The following is a 19537-nucleotide window of genomic DNA, read 5'->3' on the forward strand; positions in this document are numbered from 1 at the left end:
TTACATCGGAGAACACTGAAATTTCAGTACTAATGTTCTCAGGTGCCTATTTCACTACAATTGAATTACAAAGGCAATGATTACCAAGAAAATATGAAATGAATATTTAAATCTTATTCATTGATAATTAAAGGCCATGAGTGGTTGCTGCAGTTGTATATATCAATAGAAATGAAGCATTTCCAAAGGTTGAGGTATGATCATATGTAAATAAATACTTAAACGAAAACAACTGAGTGTGCTATTGGATTATCCCTCTATCATTTTTCCAGGAATGACAAACACTGGCATGTTCTCTTTGAAACAGTTGATTATTTCACACATTTTACCTTCTTCCACTATAATTACATGTGAAGCTTCTGACAAATAAAACATTTTACTTTTTAACTTTAATTTATTTTAACTTTAATTTTAACTTTACTTTATTTTATAACAGTGTTATAAAACACTGTTATATCTGAGCAGCTATAATATGTAGATGGCAGACATATTTGGGGACTTACTTGGATTAGTGTTTCATGCTTCAATATTTAAGAATCCAAAGTACCCTGCTGTGCTATTTTACTTTTAAAGAAATGAAATTTCAGCTGAAAACAAAGGTATCTGTGTACATAGGACTTGTAACATCTTAATATAGAAATCACGTTAACTTGGGTGTGTGCTCAGTCACTCAGTTGTGTCTGACTCTTTGAGACCCCATGGACTGTAGCCCATAGGCTCCTCTGCCCACGGGATTTCCCAGGCAAGAATACTGGAGTGGGTTGCCATTTCCTTCTCCAGGGGGTCTTCCTGACTCAAGGATCAAACCCACATCTTCTGCATTGGCAGAAAGATTCTTTATCACTGAGCCACCTGGGAAGCACCCATGTTAACTTATATTAACATTTAAATCTAGTTGTTTTCATGGTATGTGCAAGAGGTAAAACAAAAGTAATAAACTAAATAGATTAGGTAATGTTTAAAAATATCCATAAGCATAAATAATATAAATTCATCTTAATGTAAAAATATACATAGGGGAAAACTTAGCTATAAAAATGGAAATTAGCTTCATGTTTTGGTCTGGTATTTATAAATTGTTAGTTTCTACTCTTTTTCTCATCCAGTTCTTGGCTATTCTATTTCCCAATTAGCTTAGAGGGTGAAAAGAAACATGAAGTAAAGGTGAGATTTACAATGTTAATTTGGTTGCAAGTTTTAAATTACTGCAAAAGTTTAAGTGATTGACAAATAAGGGAATAGAAAGTGTGTTCTAATGGGAAATGATTTTACCTGGTCGAAGGAACCAATTTTCAAGTTCTAGCTTCACAACTAACTAGCTCAGGAGCTTGGTCAAATAACAGATTTATTAAGCTTCAGTGTGGCTCACAAAAGAGTTGGACAGGACTTGTTGACTAAACAACAACAATTCTGTTTCACCCCTCATTCCTGAAGAAAATCAGCTTCCACAAACTTATACACTTACTTGTCGAATTTAGTATCCTATTAACAAAACCAAACTCGGTAAAAAGGCATAATGCAAGCAATAAAAACAGAATGAAACACTGATTTCAGTGTGTGACGCAAAATGAAAACTACATAATTCCCATAAATAGACAGTAAAAATACCAAAATATTAATAATGGGAGCTTTGAAGTAGTACAATCATATATGGATAGTTTTCTTGCTTTCTCTTTTCTATCTTAATTTTTTCTTTCTTTTCAGTTTTCTATGTCTTTTTAAAAAACAACTTCATGTATTAGGTTTATAATAAAAACTAAAATTAATTTTGCTTGAAAACAAAACAAAAATACAATCTTAATATTCTGTGTTCTGGTTATTACTATGTGTTTCTTGTTTACTTGGATTACTGTGAGCTGGGAATTTCAGAAATTAAACAGATAAATGAAAAAATAAATCTTGAAGCAACACTTAAAAGTTAGATATTTCTTAGTAAAAGCCAAGAGAAAGAAGAAAAGGGCAGCTCATACACTGCAGATAAGAGTGTAGATTGGGACTTCTCTGGTGGTCAAGTAGTTAAGTATTTGCCTGCCAATGCAGGGGACACAGGTTTGATCCCTGATCTGGGAGGATTCCACATGTCGCAGAGCAACTAAGCCTGTGTTCCACAATGACTGAAGTCCTGACACTCTGGAGCCCGCGTGCTGCAACTACTGAGCCCATGCCCCACAACTACTGAAGCCCTCAAGCTTTAACGCCCAATCTATGCAAAAAGAGAAGCCATTCCAACGAGAGGCCCACACCCCACAAATAGAGAGTAGCTCCTGCTCTCTGCAACTAGAGAAAGCCAGCAACTAAGACCCAGTAGAGCCAAAAATAAGTAGTTTTTTCAAAGAGTGTAGACTGAAACAGCTTGTTAGTAAAATAACCTTTGATTATCTTTAAAAATGTAGTTAACACAGCAATTCCAGCTCCCGTAATCTATCATACAGAAATTCTGACCAATATGCATAAAGATATAATATAAAGACTTTCATTATAAACTAGTTTAAAACTAGATTTTTAAAAATGTTAAATGTCCTCTGTGAGCTGTGAATTTCAGAAATTAAAAGATTTATGAAAAAAAAATAAATCTTGAAGCAACATTTAAAAGTTTGATATTCCTCCATCAATAGAGGAATATTATAATAGAGGAATAAGTAAATATTGGTATCTTGAAACTAGAGATATATGATATCACTACAAAGGATGGCCTAAAAAAAGTTAATATTTTTTAAGTCACCCAATAATGGGTAAAGAGTGACCTTTATGTAAAAAAGAAGCTCTACATTTATTTTATATGTATAATTATATTTATAGATATGTTGGTGCATAGGAAAATAGCTGGAGTTTTTCAACACCAAATTCTTTTACCAATGGAAGTGGGGAGTGAATTCATTATGGAAGTGTGTAGAAAAGAAAATCTTCACTTATGTATTTTATGAGCTGACTAAACTTTTTAACTAATAGTACATATTTATATGTACATATATTATATGTACATATTTATATGACATATACAGATATGCCATGAATTAAGCACAGGCACATATACAAACACACATACTCACAACAGTATATTTATACATATGAATTTTTAAAATGATCATACACAATGCTGGGAAGTTGTAAATATCAATCAAGTGACATATATCGCAGCAATTAAAATATTATTTTCTAGAATTTCTACAGATTTCTGCTCAGCACTTCACAGTGACAGCCACTATGGCTGTGTGTGGTCAGTTAAATACTTATTTCTTTTTTTGTGTGTGCTCCTCTACATTTTTCTTTTTTTTTAAATTTTACTTGGAGGCTAATTACTTTACAATATTGTGGTGGTTTTTGCCATACATTCACATCATGAGGATGTACCTGACACCAAGGTCCAGCGTCTGCCCCTTGAAAGAGTAGGCTAGAAAGATTTAGTAGATTTAGAAAGAGAGGTTCCACCTCTCTGAGTTTGTCCTCTATTGATGAGCATTTTAACTTTAATTTTTTTAAAAAATTTAGTTTTAAACTAAATTATAATGAGTCTTCATATTATATCTTTATGCTCACATATCTGTCAACCAACTCCCAAGACCAATGTATAAAATAAGAATGCCAAGTTACTAACTCTCTTGAGAAATTAGCTATCGCATGATATGAAATGTTTCCTCAGAGATGCCAATTTATAATCCAAGTGTGTATTTATTCATTTATGATGGGAGTTTTAATAACGTTAGCCTAGGGTGGTCTGACACCTTCCCTTATCTCAGGTAACATGACCTGCCTCTGCCTCTATAGTGGGGTGGAATAGTCAGGTCCCTTGGGCAGTGCTTAGATGGGTGCTGCCTATGATTGTCTCCATGACTTTCTTTCCTACAGACATACACTACAGCTATAAACATTGATACATTTGAGTCCTATAGCCCCGGAAGCTTGGTGAAGGTGCCTCTGCAAACTCTGATTCTTAGATGTTGTTTTCATAATTCCCACAGAATAAGTGTTGTTACTTTAGATATTTTTCAGTTAAAAAATAATTCATGATATTATATTAAACAAACAGCCTGAAAAATAGGTTTGTACTTTAATTGCAACTGTATAAAATATATGTACCTGTTAACAAAAAATAGAGGAAGACATGCAAAAGTGAAAATGTTTTGAAACTGAAAACTGCTGTGTGTTTGTATATGTACCTGCTTAATTCATGACATGTCTATATTTTACATTTTATTAAATTGATGCTTATATTCATTTATTTATTCTGAACGTGTTTTAGAAGAAGAAACTCAGCTGTTGCCTTTCCCTCTCTCCCCATTCAAAACATTTTCATATGCAACATTGACTCCATCTAGTCATTAGGATTGTCAAATAATTGATAAATTATTGATAAGGTATTTTAGTCTTCCCATGGATGGGTAGTGGTGTTTAATGGACATGGGTACAAAATAAAGCATTATACATGCACTTAATGTTATTTCAAATGTATGCAACAGGCTACTAGGTAGAGGCATGGGAGGAATGTTTATAGTCAGAGGGCAAATTCAAATCAAGACCTAAACAGAGAAATCCTCTAATGGTTGTTCAAGTAGAAATGTGTAAGAGGGGTGGCTGGTGAATGGTATACACAGAAATCAGTGCTGGTAATAGATAGCTAGAAAGTGCTGCTCACATCAAACAGTGATTACTATAAACCTCTAATTATGTGCTCTGGAGAGAGCCTTGTGCTTTTCCCTCTGTAATTTCTAGTTCTTAAACTGGAATTCTGTGACTTCAATTCAACTCTCAATGGCTTCTTAACTGTTAAATGTAGGCTTATCCATGAATAACTGCTGATACAATCTGCTATACCCTGCTGTAGACAAGCAGACTTTGACGAGAATAATGAGTTTTCTCTTTGATTTCAATGTGCAATGATGGTTTGCAAAAATTGGAAAAAAATGACTGGCAGTTTACTATAAAAATACTTGAGAGGATACTCTTGACTCAGTCAAAGAGCTTAATGCAAATTTAAATGATGTCTCTGCCCCAAGAAAACAGTCATTAACTTCCTCTTAATTTTAGCACAATTCATCCTTTAGTTAAATACCTGGGAGGCGATCTAGTACTGAGTTTGGGAGCAAAAGCGAGGAAAAGGGAAACCCTAGAAAAGGTAAGAAGGGTTGGTAAGAAAATACTGATTTGTTCATCCTTTAAAGTTTGCGGAGTAATGAGTCCCATCAATCATATTTATTAACTCAGCAACTTAGGACTCTTGCTCTGTTAAGTACTTATGTTATATATTGAGCATATCCACTTTTTGTGACATTCAAATCATACACTCTGACCCAAAGTCAGGCTGGCATTTTGTATGGTTCTTCCTTTGCCATTTGGTGCAGGATCTGAAAATGCCACTTGTGGCTTGGTCCCCTCAACCCCCAATGTGACCAGTCACAGGCTAAGCAGGCAACCAGAGAACTACAGAGAGAATAGCTGCAGCAAAACAGTGTTAGTCAAAGTTTGGAAGTGAAAAAGTCTTTCTTTCCCCAAGTTATGGAGTGGAAGAAGGGACATATAACCTAATACAATTAATTGTGCTGAAAAATTCTGGAACAGTATTCAGATGAAGGTGATATTTCTTACTAGACAAAGGGCTCATGTACCCACCTCTTAGTGAACGAAGGACAGAAGGACAAATAACCAGAAAATGGACATCCTGAGTGATTGTCTTCCTCGTCAGTAGTGTGATTACTGTGGATGCATATTCTAGCCCTCAGAAAGAAGCGGACACATTCCTTCAGGATTAATGCTCCTTCTACCTACATGTTCACTACATGATACAGGGAACTCATGAACAAGCAGGAATAGCAGTTCTGTTCTCACAAAAGGTTGTCATTTTTATACGAGGCTTATCACAATCATCTAACAATTGTTTAACTCCCCCACTGCATTTTTTTCCCAGACATCCTGGCTTGGAGGATGGCATTATATTCATAAAAGAAGACCTGTTACCCTGTTATACTGGGTAAACTGTTTTAGGAAGTAACATAATTCCTTTAAAAAGTTGCATTTACAACTAAAAGAGTGCTATTACTCTTGAAGTGTAATGATGTTACTATTTTTAGAATACTGGGGTGGGTTGGCACTGAGCCATTTACATGTTTTTATTCTTTATCTCTTTCTTATACCAAATATGTACGGAGCACCTATTCCTGCATACAGAAGCACCAGGACCTATGGATATAAACATAAATAAGACACTCCTTGTTATAAATGGATTTCCTTTATAAACTGGGAAATATAAAAAATTCAATCTATCTACCAATATAGTTTTAACTCAATCTCTGAACAAGATAGCTAAGAATTATTAGCATCAAGTTAATGACCATGACTGCTGGCCCTACTAATTTTAGTATGGTCATAGGAGAAAGAATAATTCCTAGGCCCAGGATTCCTCTATTTTAATAACAGAGATAATATGGCTCATTAAGTGCTTTTAAAATATTCAGCCAAAGAGGTTCCCAGATAAATCAATAGCTATGACCTTCATTGTCCATCTGTCAGAAATCAGCCAACGTTGCCCTGTCATAGCAGTATCATTTCCCATATTATATTAAGAGTAATTTTCATATAGCCTCTGAATATAGCTGATGTGAAATGTGGGCAAAACAAGTTATTTCTTGAAATACTATGTTTCTTAGTTTCAAAAGTGAAAGTGTGGCTCAGCCGTGTCTGACTCTTTGTGACCTCATGGACTGTAGCCCACCAGGCTTCTCTGTCCATGGAATTCTCCAGGGAAGAATACTGGAGTGGGTCACCACTCCCTCCTCCAGGGGATCACAGCCCAGGGATCAAATCCAGGTCTTTTTTGCATTGCAGGCAGATTGTTTACCATCTGAGCCACCAGGGAAGCCCCTTCCTAGTTTTAACTGAGCTATAAATTTTAGTATTTCACCAAGTATAACTCAGAAATATCCTTTAAGTAAAATAAAAGCTAGTACAGCTAGTCATTCAATCTTTTAAAAGCTGCTTTATACCAAACCAATGCAATGTGCAAATATAGAACTTAATTAAAATACTATATATATAAAATATTAACAGCTGCAGTTATTAAAACTACATTAAACTCCCTTGAGCTAGGCCAACATAATATGAGCTCTTTCTTTTTCTTTTTTTTTTTTCTTCAATTTAGTAAAGGCAGAATTTGGTTTAGTGAATGAACATTGGCTTTTATATTGTTTGTTTCATTTCACTAACCTGAAATCATTATCAAATTACAGTACTTTAGCATCAAAACACCAACATCAAGCATACTAAATATTTCCACTGGATTCTAACAGAAATCCACCATTTGTTTATCTTCTTTCTTATTGCAAATAATATTCTCTTAATGCATCATCTTTCTTTTTCTCATTCAGCATTGAACTTTGTAAATTAAAGTTGATATTTTCTGCTCTGACCTTTTCCAATAAGGGTATAAACAGAGCAGTTAATAAAATTTTGGTAACCTGGATGAATTAAAGAGCTTAGATAGAAAAAAAAGTAGATTTTCCTTGGCTTGAGGATTAAAGTATTAATCAGATTCTTATTGTAATAGGTCATCCAGAGAACTTGGGAAACTAATTAGATTGCATCACCACTTAAGACTGGAAAGAAATATCCAGGTATAAATCATTATTATCAAATGAATAATGAATGGTTTTATTTTCCATTTCATATCATTTTGCATTTAAAAAAAATTTGACATTAACTACATACTTTTCCATACAGTTAGAAAATACCTAGAAAAAATTTTAGGTGAAAGAAATACAACTGATCTGAAGTGTAGTATTTTTTTTTTTTTTTGCCCCTTTGAACTTTCAAAAGATACTACTAATCTGATCAGTTATGTTTTAAATTGTTATAATATCTGACTAAAATTATATATATTCTTGAAAGTTACTTTCAAAATTAGTTCTAGATATATTTTAAGTCAAGTGATAGCATCCATAAGTTAGTATGTCAAACACAAGATTAGTCATGTTCCCATCCTCTTTTAAGTCTTCTTTCTGAAGGTTCTTCAGAAGCAAATTAATTGTTAACTCTGATAGAAATAGGCTGGGGGAAACCAACAGGTGGCCACCTATTGCTATATTTCTGTATTCATATCAATGAACTCTTCTCAGCTTAAATCGGAAAAACAAAGAGGAATCCAATTTGTAATGCACAGTATGGTACAACAGACCAGAAAACCTTTTTCACTGTTTACTCTCAGTCGTCTAAGATGCTGGAGAATATGATAACATAGCACAGACTACACAGAACAGCAGCTTCTTTTTCTTTTGAATTTCTTAGAGGAATGAAAGAACACAGAGACCAAGTTTGCAGAGAAGAATGCATCAGAAACTGTCTGTAAAATTCCCGGGGATCAGAGCAATGGGTTCTGACCATCCTTCAACACTTCACCCTCACCTCTGCCTCCCTCCCAGTTTTCATACATTTCATCTCTTTATTTTAGTGGACAAAAAAGATATTTCCAAAAAGGTAAATATGATCTTCTAGACAGATAAACAGAAAAGGAAGGCACGAATAATTGTAAAATAGCAAACTGCTCTGCTGCAGAGAAGCCAGAAACAGACAATGACATGGGGGTCTGTGAAAGGAGGGAGTGACAAGGGGAGCTCACCCCAGCACTTCAGCAAGGCCCTGCTAACCTGGGATGGTAATCACAGATTCTTGGATCTGAAAGAAGCACTCTAGGTGTCTTCTGATCTGTGGTTTCCAAATGTGGCTGACCAAATCATGTCCTTAAGAAAACTTTGCAAACATTAGAATCCTAGTCTCCACCACTGTTAAGTCCCTGTCCCTGATACTGGAATCCAGTGAATCCTTCCCAAGATGCTTTGCAAAGAAAGAAATCCAGGCCAATAAAACAATGCTGAGGCCAAGCTTATACTGCTATCTAGTGGAGAATCCAGAGAGCATGGTATAGTATAAAACCAAATAAGAGATTTGGGGGAGGGAGAGGAGAGTGGCTAAGTCTAAAACTCAACCATCTTCAATTAGAGATAACTTGATTTGTAAGTGAGGTCCAATCAGCATGAAAGCAAAGGGTGAAGAAAGTGAAAGACATAATATACAGTTGCAGACCTGAAACAAATTGTTTCTCTGCCCGCCCCCCACCCCCCCATCACCTCTGGGTTTCTAAATGCTATTTCCTTTGCCTGTATGGTCCTTGCCCACATAAACCTAACACTGCTCAACTCCCTAAGCCCCCTAATCTAGTTCCGCATTTCAGAATAAATAAACGGTATTTCTTCAGGCCTCCCTACCACATGCCCTCCTTCCCTCCACCTCACTAGGACTTCAGAAAAAAAAATAATTATAATAATAAGTGCAGCAAAAGGAAATAAATTCTTGTTGGTGGAATTTGAAACCTCTTTTATCAGAAAGGGAAGCTATTTGGAAGGCAGCAGAGATTTGCTAGCATCCTTGAAATCCTGTATTGATTAAAGTGTTTTTGATACTGTAGGCCCATCATGGATAAAAACTATATTGTATTAAACTAAGGACTTGATATATATTGTATTAAACTAAGGATTTGATATATATGAATCATTGATTTTTTTTCCAGATTTTATATTTGCCACTTTAGGCACCTCCCGACATCCAATGATATAAGAGATAATTGGGAACATAAGAACCTTGAGTTTTGTCATTTGCAAACTCAAGATAAAATTTCTTGCAAGATTTGGCACTTGATTATCCATTTAATGTTCATTTAAGAAGCTGTTCTTGAAGTCATTTGAGCATTTGGGGTTTGATGCCCAACTATGACGATTAATTAGCTCATTCTGATTCTTATATGATGTGAAACAGAAATAATAAAAATTTCCTTTCCCCTAAAGAGAGAAATGCAAGGACTCTTTAATATGAGTTGATCTTAATTCCTTACGAATGGTGTTCTAACAGATCAACAGCATAAAAAATGATCAATTACCTGACCGTCCGTCTCTCTGGAAGTCCACATGATACCATTCTCCATCATTCACCTTCTTCTGCAGGGCTTTGATTTTGATTGTACCTGATCCCATGTCCAGGAGGAGGTAGAGGTGGCCATCCAGCATCTCAATAGCAAAGAAGTCTACCTTTATCATCTGTGGGTGCTTGGCATCTTTTTGGTGTCGTGGCTTGCCATGACTAAATAAGATGAGGCCATTTGGCTCCGTTGTACGGAAATCAAAGGATATGGAGCCTGTTTTCTTTGCATTCCATTTAGGCAAAGAGATGAAGGATTCTGGGGTTTCAAAGGTGATTGGGTCCAAAGTTGCAACATTCTCACATTTAAATGCCACCACTCCATGGATCTTCATCTTTGGGTCACCTTGCTTGGCAAGTCGAGATAATTCCAGCCTTACATCATTATTTTTATACACAACCTGTAGGGAGAGGTTAATAGTGAGAAACTGTGCCCGTATTTGAATATTTCAAACTTGTTATCAGTTCATATAACTTCCAAGTAGAGCATGAAAAGACATACAATGTTTACTGCTTTTGATGTACAAGATAGTTTTTTTCAGCCAAATAAAATACAGGTATCAATTCATTGAACTATTCTAACCTAATTTCATTCAAATTATGTATGTACACACTCACACAAAGTCTCTGTAGCTACCTCAAAAAACTTGAATAAATCTGTATAGAAATTTCATTATTTCAAGCATGTGTAGACTTGCACTTACAGCGTTTGCTTTTATTAGTTGGCTATTATGCTTTGTTTATTATATATAAATACTGAGGTTTTTCAGTTTTACCATCACTGAAACATTTGAAATTAAATACTTTCAAATGCCAGTCCCCTAAAACATAGGATCACTTCTATGGTCTATATATCCATGGTATATATTAACTTTGTAAAATCACAATTGAGATAGAAAACATCTTAAATTTTCTCATAAAAATCATAAAATATGACTAAGATCCAGAAGTTCTCTCTTGCACTGCGCTGCATTAATAACTGTTTGAATAATGTTAGTTAACTCTGGAACTTGGTGTTTTCCCTAAATCCATTCAGTCTGTATAACCAATACTCCATTTCACTCTTAATATATACGGATATGGAACAAAGTTTGCCTTATACCCTCATTTCCAAAGGCACTTCACCATAGTGGTGGGGTAGTTCTCATTGTTTGTTAATAGTCCCAGTGCTTTTCTGGGACTCCAAATAGCACTTTGGACAAATCCACCGGAATGGCTCAGAACATCATGCAGTTGCTATCACATCACCGTAATAAATTTGTAGCTATTTCGACATAAGAATAAAGAGAGGTTCACATCCTTTCTCTACAAAATCCATACCATGGACAATTACATTTCCAAAAGACGTAAGTCACACTGACTTAAGGATAAATTAGTTATTTATGTGCAGATAACTCATTATTTTTACAAAGACCCTTGAAATTTCACAGCAGCCAACACTGTCAGTTTCTAAATTCATTTATTCATGTATAAAAATAAACTTGTAAAACAGAATAAATAAGCCTGTGTCTAATAAATGCTATAAAGTTAACCAGGTCAAGACAGCTGTTATTTCTTCCAAACCCATGGTAATTGAGCCAATAATGCGGCTGATGAATTTCCTGGTAGGATTTGTTAATGAACACTTCACTTTTCAGAGTAAGAGTGCAAGTTCTGGTTTCAGACTCCCTGAGTATGATCTCCAAGACTTGTTTATAGAGAGATAATACTTTACGAGCATGCTTAGTCACTCAGTCGTGTCCGACTCTTTGTGACCCCATGGACTGTAGCCTTCCAGGCCCACCAGACTCCTCTGGACATAGGAGTCTCCAGGCAAGAATCCTGGTGTGGGTTCTTCCTGACCCAGGGATCAAACCCGTGTCTCTTATGTCTCCTGCGTTGGCAGGCAGGTTCTTTACCACTAGCAGCACCTTGGAAGCCCAATCACTTTTCAAGATGGTTAAAATCATTAAAGAAGAAAATGCATGTGATAAAATCTACCTAAAAGGGGATCAATCCAATGCCAAGCACATTGTAAGATCTCAATACTATCAACCACATCAAACTGTATGATAATAAATATCATCATCTCTTTATTATCATCCTGTAGACATAAAGATATGAGTTCTAATTTATTATGAGAAAATGTTCAGAAATTAAGCACACTTATATAATTGGTATATTTTAGATGAATTATGCCAACTAAATATATCATACATTTCAATGCTACTCCTGGTGTTTCAGTTTATCTTTATCTTGAAGAAGGATTATTATAAAGAATACCATATCCCTTATTCCTTGAACATCTATGTATAAAGGTTTAACAAGCAACTATTGACAACAAATCCGCCTGCAATGCAGGAGACCTGGGTTCAATCCCTGGGTTGGGAAGATCCTCTAGAGGAGGGCATGGCAACCCACTCCAGTATTCTTGTCTGGAGAATCCCCATGGACAGAGGAGCCTGGTGGGTTATAGTCCATGGGGTTGCAAAGAGTTGGACATGACTGAATGACTAAGCAGAGCACATTGACAGCAAAAGAGAAATGAACTAAAGCTATAATGAAAAGGAATTAGATTAATTCTTAATATACTTCCTTGAAAAGAGAAAGAACTATTTATTAACCCTCGGGAAAGTTGATATAAGGTTGATTTCTCTGAGAATCTTTAAAAGTGAAAGTCGTGTCTGACTCTTCATGACCCCATGGACTATACAGTTCATGGAATTATCCAGGCTAGCATACTTGAGTGGGCAGCCTTTCCCTTTTCCAGGTATCTTCCCAACCCAGGGATCGAACCGAGGTCTTCTGCACTGCAGGCAGATTCTTTAACAGCTTAGCCACAAGGGAATCTTTAAAATTGGATAAAATGCTTTCCATGGCAGATTTTCTAAGTTTTATCACCTCTCATCGTGATTTTCAAGCTACCTAAGCCTATTTTTTGTTCATTTTTCCTGATGATTTATATTTTAATATGTGGAGATTCTTCTGACATTAATCAGGAATGAGTATTTTCTGACCCAAATGATGCAGATGATAATACTGATCAATGCTAACACATCACCATAAAATAGAATTATAGCAATGGAATTGGATGTTTTTGACATGAGCAAGTGTGTGTAAGTGGGGTATATTGTTTCATGAGTCCCATACATCAGCTTCCAGAAAGTTGAAAAAATGCAGGGTTAGGGCAATTCTAGCCAATTGCTACCTACCTACCAATTCTAGGTGAGAATTTCAGTGAGAGACTTAAAATCTCATGAGTGAATTGGGTGCCCTGGTGATTCAGGAAGGTTCAGGGAGATGGAGAAGAAACGTTAGGATTCCCTAGATCATAATACTTAGGGATAGCCATGCACTATGCCCTCCCACCCAAAATGGGAAAATAAATCTCCACCAGATTGTCTGCTCTATGCAGGCAAAAATCTGCAACAAGATCAGTGGTTGGCATGGAGCAGATATTCAATAAACACTTGCTGAGAGTTGAATAATATTCTTTCTTCATTTTTTAAAGCCTACTTCACATATTATTAATAACAATATTTACAACTATAGTAAAAAATAACAGAATGTGGTATTATGGACCCATATCATAACCTAGCTATAATTTTTAGCCAATTTCCCTAGAAAAATGTGAAAACTTACAAACATGTTCAGTTACAAATGGCAAGCTGACCTATCACCTTCAAACTAATTTTATGGGGTAGAAACTACTTTCATAGGAAAAACACCTGAGTTAAAATTCTCCAGTAGTGAAATAATTTTTCTAGAAGAACTATCTTGAGCACAATTTTTTTTTTCATTCTCATTTCACATATTTTGAAAGGCAACTCTAGAAGACAGAAGAGTGATATTGGATAGGCAGGCTGATGACTCTCAGATCTATACAACTGCTTCATCTGACCCAAATTTCATAAGCACTATACTTTTCTAAGGTTAGACTTACTCTTAAAATGCACTGAATATAGTTCAGCTATAATAATAATGAGTAGCCAGTAAGCACTCCAAATCTTTTATTTTTTTGCTTCCTTCTGAGATCGTATGGTTTTCAATCTACAAATTATTATTCATATGTTTTTCTTATTCATGTTTAAAGTTGTAATCATTTAATAGTTTCAACTTTCAACAAATCTCCATACGCTTTATCATCTTAAAAATTGTTGATGTTTTTACACACTTATTTGGATCATCTTACAGAATCAATATTTTTGGAGGGATACTGATCTTAAGTTTTTCTGAAGAGTAATTTGAAATGTTGAATTTCATGTCCCTGCTTCATGAAATGATAACATAAGCCCCAAAGAAATAGAGACATATTTATTTATTTGCTGGGCTTTTTTTATAGTTTGCTTTAGCTGCCACATAATTTCCATACATTGCTATGAGATGATCTTTTTACTTTCTTCCAATATTTGTTAGAATTTTTAAAATGTCACTCAGAAATAAGCAAGAATAAGAGTAATACATTTGTGTTTTTATGTTTAGGCTTGAAATTTGAGGTGGACAGTCACTGAATATTTTATTTGATCTTGATAATAATCTTAAAAAGGCAGGGAAAATAAATGGGCTAAAAGACGAAAATTTGGTAGTCTGGATAGACTCAGTTTAAGCATAAAGCTTTTACTTAAGTTAGGCTGCCTAACCTCTCTCTGTCTCAGTTTCTTAATTTATAAATCAGACCCCCACAAAGGAAAGGAATGTCAAATCCATAAATCTTTGAGCATTTTTCCCTCAGTCTCTGCAATTTGGGGCAGAGGTAAAAGATGCCCCATTGCTCCTTCTCTTTGTTTGGATTTCCTGGTTGTGATTTTGATGCCAAGATATTGTTCCCTATTCTGAGCTGTATCAAACTCTAGTCAGTTCAGTCGCTCAGTCGTGTCCGACTCTCTTTGCAACCCCATGGACTGCCGCACGCCAGACCTCCCTGTCCATCACCAACTCCCAGAGCCTACTCAAACTCATATTCATCATGTCAGTGATGCCATCCAACCATCTCATCCTCTGTTGTCCCCTTCTCCTCCCACCTTCAATCTTTGCTACCATGAGGGTCTTTTCCAGTGAGTCAGTTCTTCGCATCAGGTGGCCAAAGTATTGGAGTTTCAGCTTCAGCATCAGTCCTTCCAATGATATTCAGGACTGATTTCCTTTAGGATGGACTGGTTGGATCTCCTTGCAGTCCAAGGGTCTCTCAAGAGTCTTCTCCAACAGCACAGTTCTAAAGCATCAATTCTTCGGTGCTCAACTTTCTTTATAGTTCAGCTCTCACATCCATACATGACTACTGGAAAAATCATAGCTTTGACTAGATGGACCTATGTTGGCAAAGTAATGTCTCTGCTTTTTAATATGCTGTCTAGGTTGGTCAAACTCTAATCCATTAGTAAAGAGAATGTTCACTACATCTTTAGGTACACAGACATGCCTCAAGAATTCTATCTATCTAATGTTTGTACAGATGATGTTGAAGATATTGGCTGATACATAAATCTCTTTCCACATAAGGATATGTGCATGAAATAAGCAGATCAGTAAAATATGTTTGCCACTCAAATTATACTCTTGCTGTTGTTGTTATAAATATGTTTTAGTTTAAAAATCTTAATGGGGCTCAAATTAACAGGCATTGATCAAGGCTTTTCATATGTTAACTATCAGAGTAGTAGGGGGTGAAATGAGCACTATAGTCAGAGTCAAAGTTCTATGCAGAGATCTAGACTCTGACAGAACTCTCTTTGAAAGAACAAGCATGACTCCTTTTAATCTAAGTTTTGTTTTCTCTCTTTAATTTTTAGAAAGAATCACAAGTGCAATTTAAGAATCTGATTCTCAAGTCAGATTTCAGAGAGAATTCCAGCCCACCTTCTTGCAATCTTGTAACTTTATGGAAGCTCTTCAACTGTTAAGAAACTCAATATTATCTGTAAAATGGTATAATAATATCTACCACATTAGGGTTATTGTAAAAACTGAACAGTAGCTCAATGTTCTAAGAACAGGGCCTGGCACAGAGTAAGTACTAAAATAAATAGTAGCTGCTCTTATTTATGTGGTTGTTATCATTATGAATAACAGTATTATCATTCTTACATTGAATTAATGGAGTTGTACAATCTAAGTGTAATAACAAGAGTAACAGTTAACAAGACACATGGTAGATGACTGGTCAGTGCATTAAAGCAATTAATAGAGTTGTAACCAGCAGGATCAAAGAGATTAAAGCAGATTAGGGCTTTCTTTTTTATTCTGATAGTCCTATTGTAAAGTACACCAAAGGCTTTCTTTGGAGATGGGGTTTCTCAGCCAGGAAGTTTACACAGGAAACTGATGATCCTGGGAGTTTCACTTCCACTCATAAAAAGGAGTTTTAGGCATCAAACTACCACCACCACCACCAGCACCACCATCTCCACTTCAAGAAGAATCAATTCAGATTTATGGAGGGTTTACTTTCTGCCAGGCCATGTTATGAAATGCATGGACATACTATGTTTACTCCTCAGAAGTGTCCTAGGAGATAGGGAACATTATACAATTTTATCAATAAATGTTTAGAGGTACAGAGCTCATTGAATGTTTTTCATCATGACCATGTCTAATACTCTGTGTTCAAATATCTAAAGACATTAATTTCAAACTTTGTTTTGTTTCAGCAGGAAATTTCACTTAGTTTTTGATAGTTGCGAAGTAAGAGATTCACAATCAAACAGCCATTTGCCACCATGCAAAGGGATGATTACATGGATTAGTCTAAAAAAAAAACAAAACAAAATAGTACTTCTCCTTTCATTTGTCCTGATTAAAATATCTTTAAATTAATCAAATATCACAATTAAGTAGAGGGATTTTTTTCATGTGACTATAAAATGTCTCTTTAAGCCCAGTATAGGCAGAGGGGCTTATTTCTCTATTTCTATGACTATACTGTGGTTTTTAAACAGTTATGTCTTTTAGGATATAATATATATAAATATATATACATATATAGACACACAGTCCTCCTTCAATAGCTGCAGGGGATTGGTTCCAGAATACTCCTCCCTTACCCCATATCAAAATCCACAGATGTTCAAGTCTCTTACGGCATAGTATTTGCATATAACCTATATACATCCTCCCATATACTTTAAGTCATCTCTAGACTACTTATAATACCTAATAGAATGTAAATGCTATATAAATAGTTGCCAGTGCATGGAAAATTTAAATTTTGATTTTTGGAACTTTCTGGTATTTTTTTCCCTGAACATTTTTCATCTTTGGTTAGTTGAATCTGTGGGTACAGAACCCATGGATAGGGATGACTGAATATATTCTAAAAGTCCAGGAGGTTTAAGAATTAATCTGAGACTGTTTCAGTTTTACTTTTTGTTTGTTCATTTTAAACACACTTAATATTTTCACTCTATTAAGAAAAAGAATATTTCCAACATCCAAAGTTAAGGGGGGATCGGGATGGGGAATACGTGTAAATCTATGGCTGATTCATATCAATGTATGACAAAACCCACTGAAATGTTGTGAAGTAATTAGCCTCCAACTAATAAAAAAATTAAAAAAAAAAAAAAAACAAAGTTAATTCTTCTTTTCTCCTATCTGTGATCTGTCCACACACCATCTACTTATAACAATGTGCCCATTTCAAAATACAACCAAGAGTTAGCCAGTAAGTGAACAAACAGTATAAGGACCACTCAGGCGACTAAGGAGAAACTGTCATTTGTTTCGCCAAGACCTAGATAAGAAACAGTTAGGAAAAGGACATGAACTGCATCACAAGTTTCATCCCTAACATTAACTTACTTATTATTTTGAAATGATGTTTCAGTCTCTGCACTTTCAGTTTAATCAGATAAGTACTTGTTAGGCAAGGTATTGAAGAAGATGTAGTTTAATCACTTCCCTTTGCACACCCTCAGTCCAATAAATCTCGGACCACTGAGAATAAAGCAGTTTAATTTCTCTTGAATATCTGCCACACACACACACATATATATAGGTGATATGTAAACTATATGTGAATGCATACACACACAGAGCATATACATTCCACAATGTAAATGTGTTTAAATGTAATACACATTAAATCTGCTATCACTGATGTCCAGAAAAAATATATACATATATTAAACTAGATTGTACATCTCTAATAGATAAGTAGACATTATGTATGTATGAAAGTGAAAGTTGCTCAATAGTGTCCAACTCTTTGCAACCCCATGGACTATACAGTACATGGAATTCTCTAGGTCAGAATATTGGAGTGGAGAGCTGTTTCCTTCTCCAGGGAATTTTGCCAACCCAGGGATCAAACCCAGGTCTCGTGCATTGCAGGTGGATTCTTTACCAGTTGAGCCACGATGGAAGCCCAAGGGAAGCCCATGATGTATATGATGTATATATACCACATATACATCAAAATAAACATACATACATTTATATGCATTAAATAATTTAATTTATATTAGGATAAATATTTAATATAATAATCCATATTAAATGCAAATATTTTGTATATTAAATACAAGTATTTAATAATTTCAGAAATTAGAGAGTCCTCAGCTAAAATATACAAATAGTCTTACTCAAGGTCTTGGGTCAAAATGTCTTGGCTTAAAAACAAATTTTAGCACTTATAAGCCGTACATTTAGCACATTCCAAAAGAAGGGTTAAAGCATTCCCCTCAAAAAAAAAAAACAAAAAACACCTTACAATTAAGATTAAAAAAAAAAACAAACAGGCTCCCCTCAGTGTTCCTGCCAGCAGGAAAAGATAATTATAAAGATAGAGTAAAGGCAAGGGGAGTGATGATCACATTTTTTTAATGATTGTACTCATTATTTTCCTATCATCTACAGTTTCTTACACTTTAGTTGCTTTCTCATACCCAAACCCTAGCGCAGACTTGCTTAAAATATAAAAGGTTTTAAGAAAATGTTTGTTGATCTTAACTGATCAAGGGACTAATAGGATTTTAGCTTTTCTGAGAATGTCACACCATAGAAGTTTTCATCTAAAATCTGAATACATCCATTGAGGCAGATACACAGCCAGGGGCCGGGACACGTGTATTTGGAGCAGATCAGAGAAAGGGTAGCAGACGGCAAGGAAAGTGTAGGAGATGTACAAGCCCTGTACAGAGTAGCTCCATACCTCTTTAAAAACAGGACTTCACTTTGAGGAAACTCAGTCTTAAGAAGAGTTACATAAAGCATTTTGAAAGATAAAGTAGGTTTGAGGGGGTAGGAATTACTGTTTGGTTTTTTTTTCCCATTTTCTAATCCTATTTAGAGATGATATACCCATAAAATGTTTGACTAAATCAAAACTCCTCACACCAAAATAAATATTTTATAATAATAATAATAATATAATTATGAAACATGAAACATCATTTCTCAATAAAGGCATATGAAGAATCTACCTGTCAATGCAGAAGACACAGTTTTAATCCCTGATCCAGAAAGATTCCACATGTTGAGGAGCAACTAAGCCTGTGCGTCGCAACTATTGAGCCTGTGCTCTAGAACCTCGGAACCACAACTGCTGAACCCACATGCCCGAGAACCTGCGCTCCCACAACAAGAGAAGCCACTGCAACTAAAG

General features: G+C 35.3%; 1 protein-coding gene across 16 annotated transcripts in view; it reads right to left on the bottom strand.

Moving 5' to 3' along the window:
- Positions 1-19537, bottom strand: part of NRXN1 (neurexin 1) — a 1158814-nt gene that overhangs the window by 650227 nt on the left and 489050 nt on the right. For all 16 annotated transcript variants that reach the window (XM_043468541.1, XM_043468544.1, XM_043468543.1 and 13 more), the window contains one exon: positions 9920-10358. In XM_043468541.1, coding sequence (XP_043324476.1) covers positions 9920-10358 — 439 coding nt within the window. The remainder of the gene's footprint in view (positions 1-9919; positions 10359-19537) is intronic.

This window comes from Cervus canadensis, chromosome 5 (genome assembly GCF_019320065.1).
Source record: "Cervus canadensis isolate Bull #8, Minnesota chromosome 5, ASM1932006v1, whole genome shotgun sequence".
Lineage (NCBI taxonomy): Eukaryota > Metazoa > Chordata > Mammalia > Artiodactyla > Cervidae > Cervus > Cervus canadensis.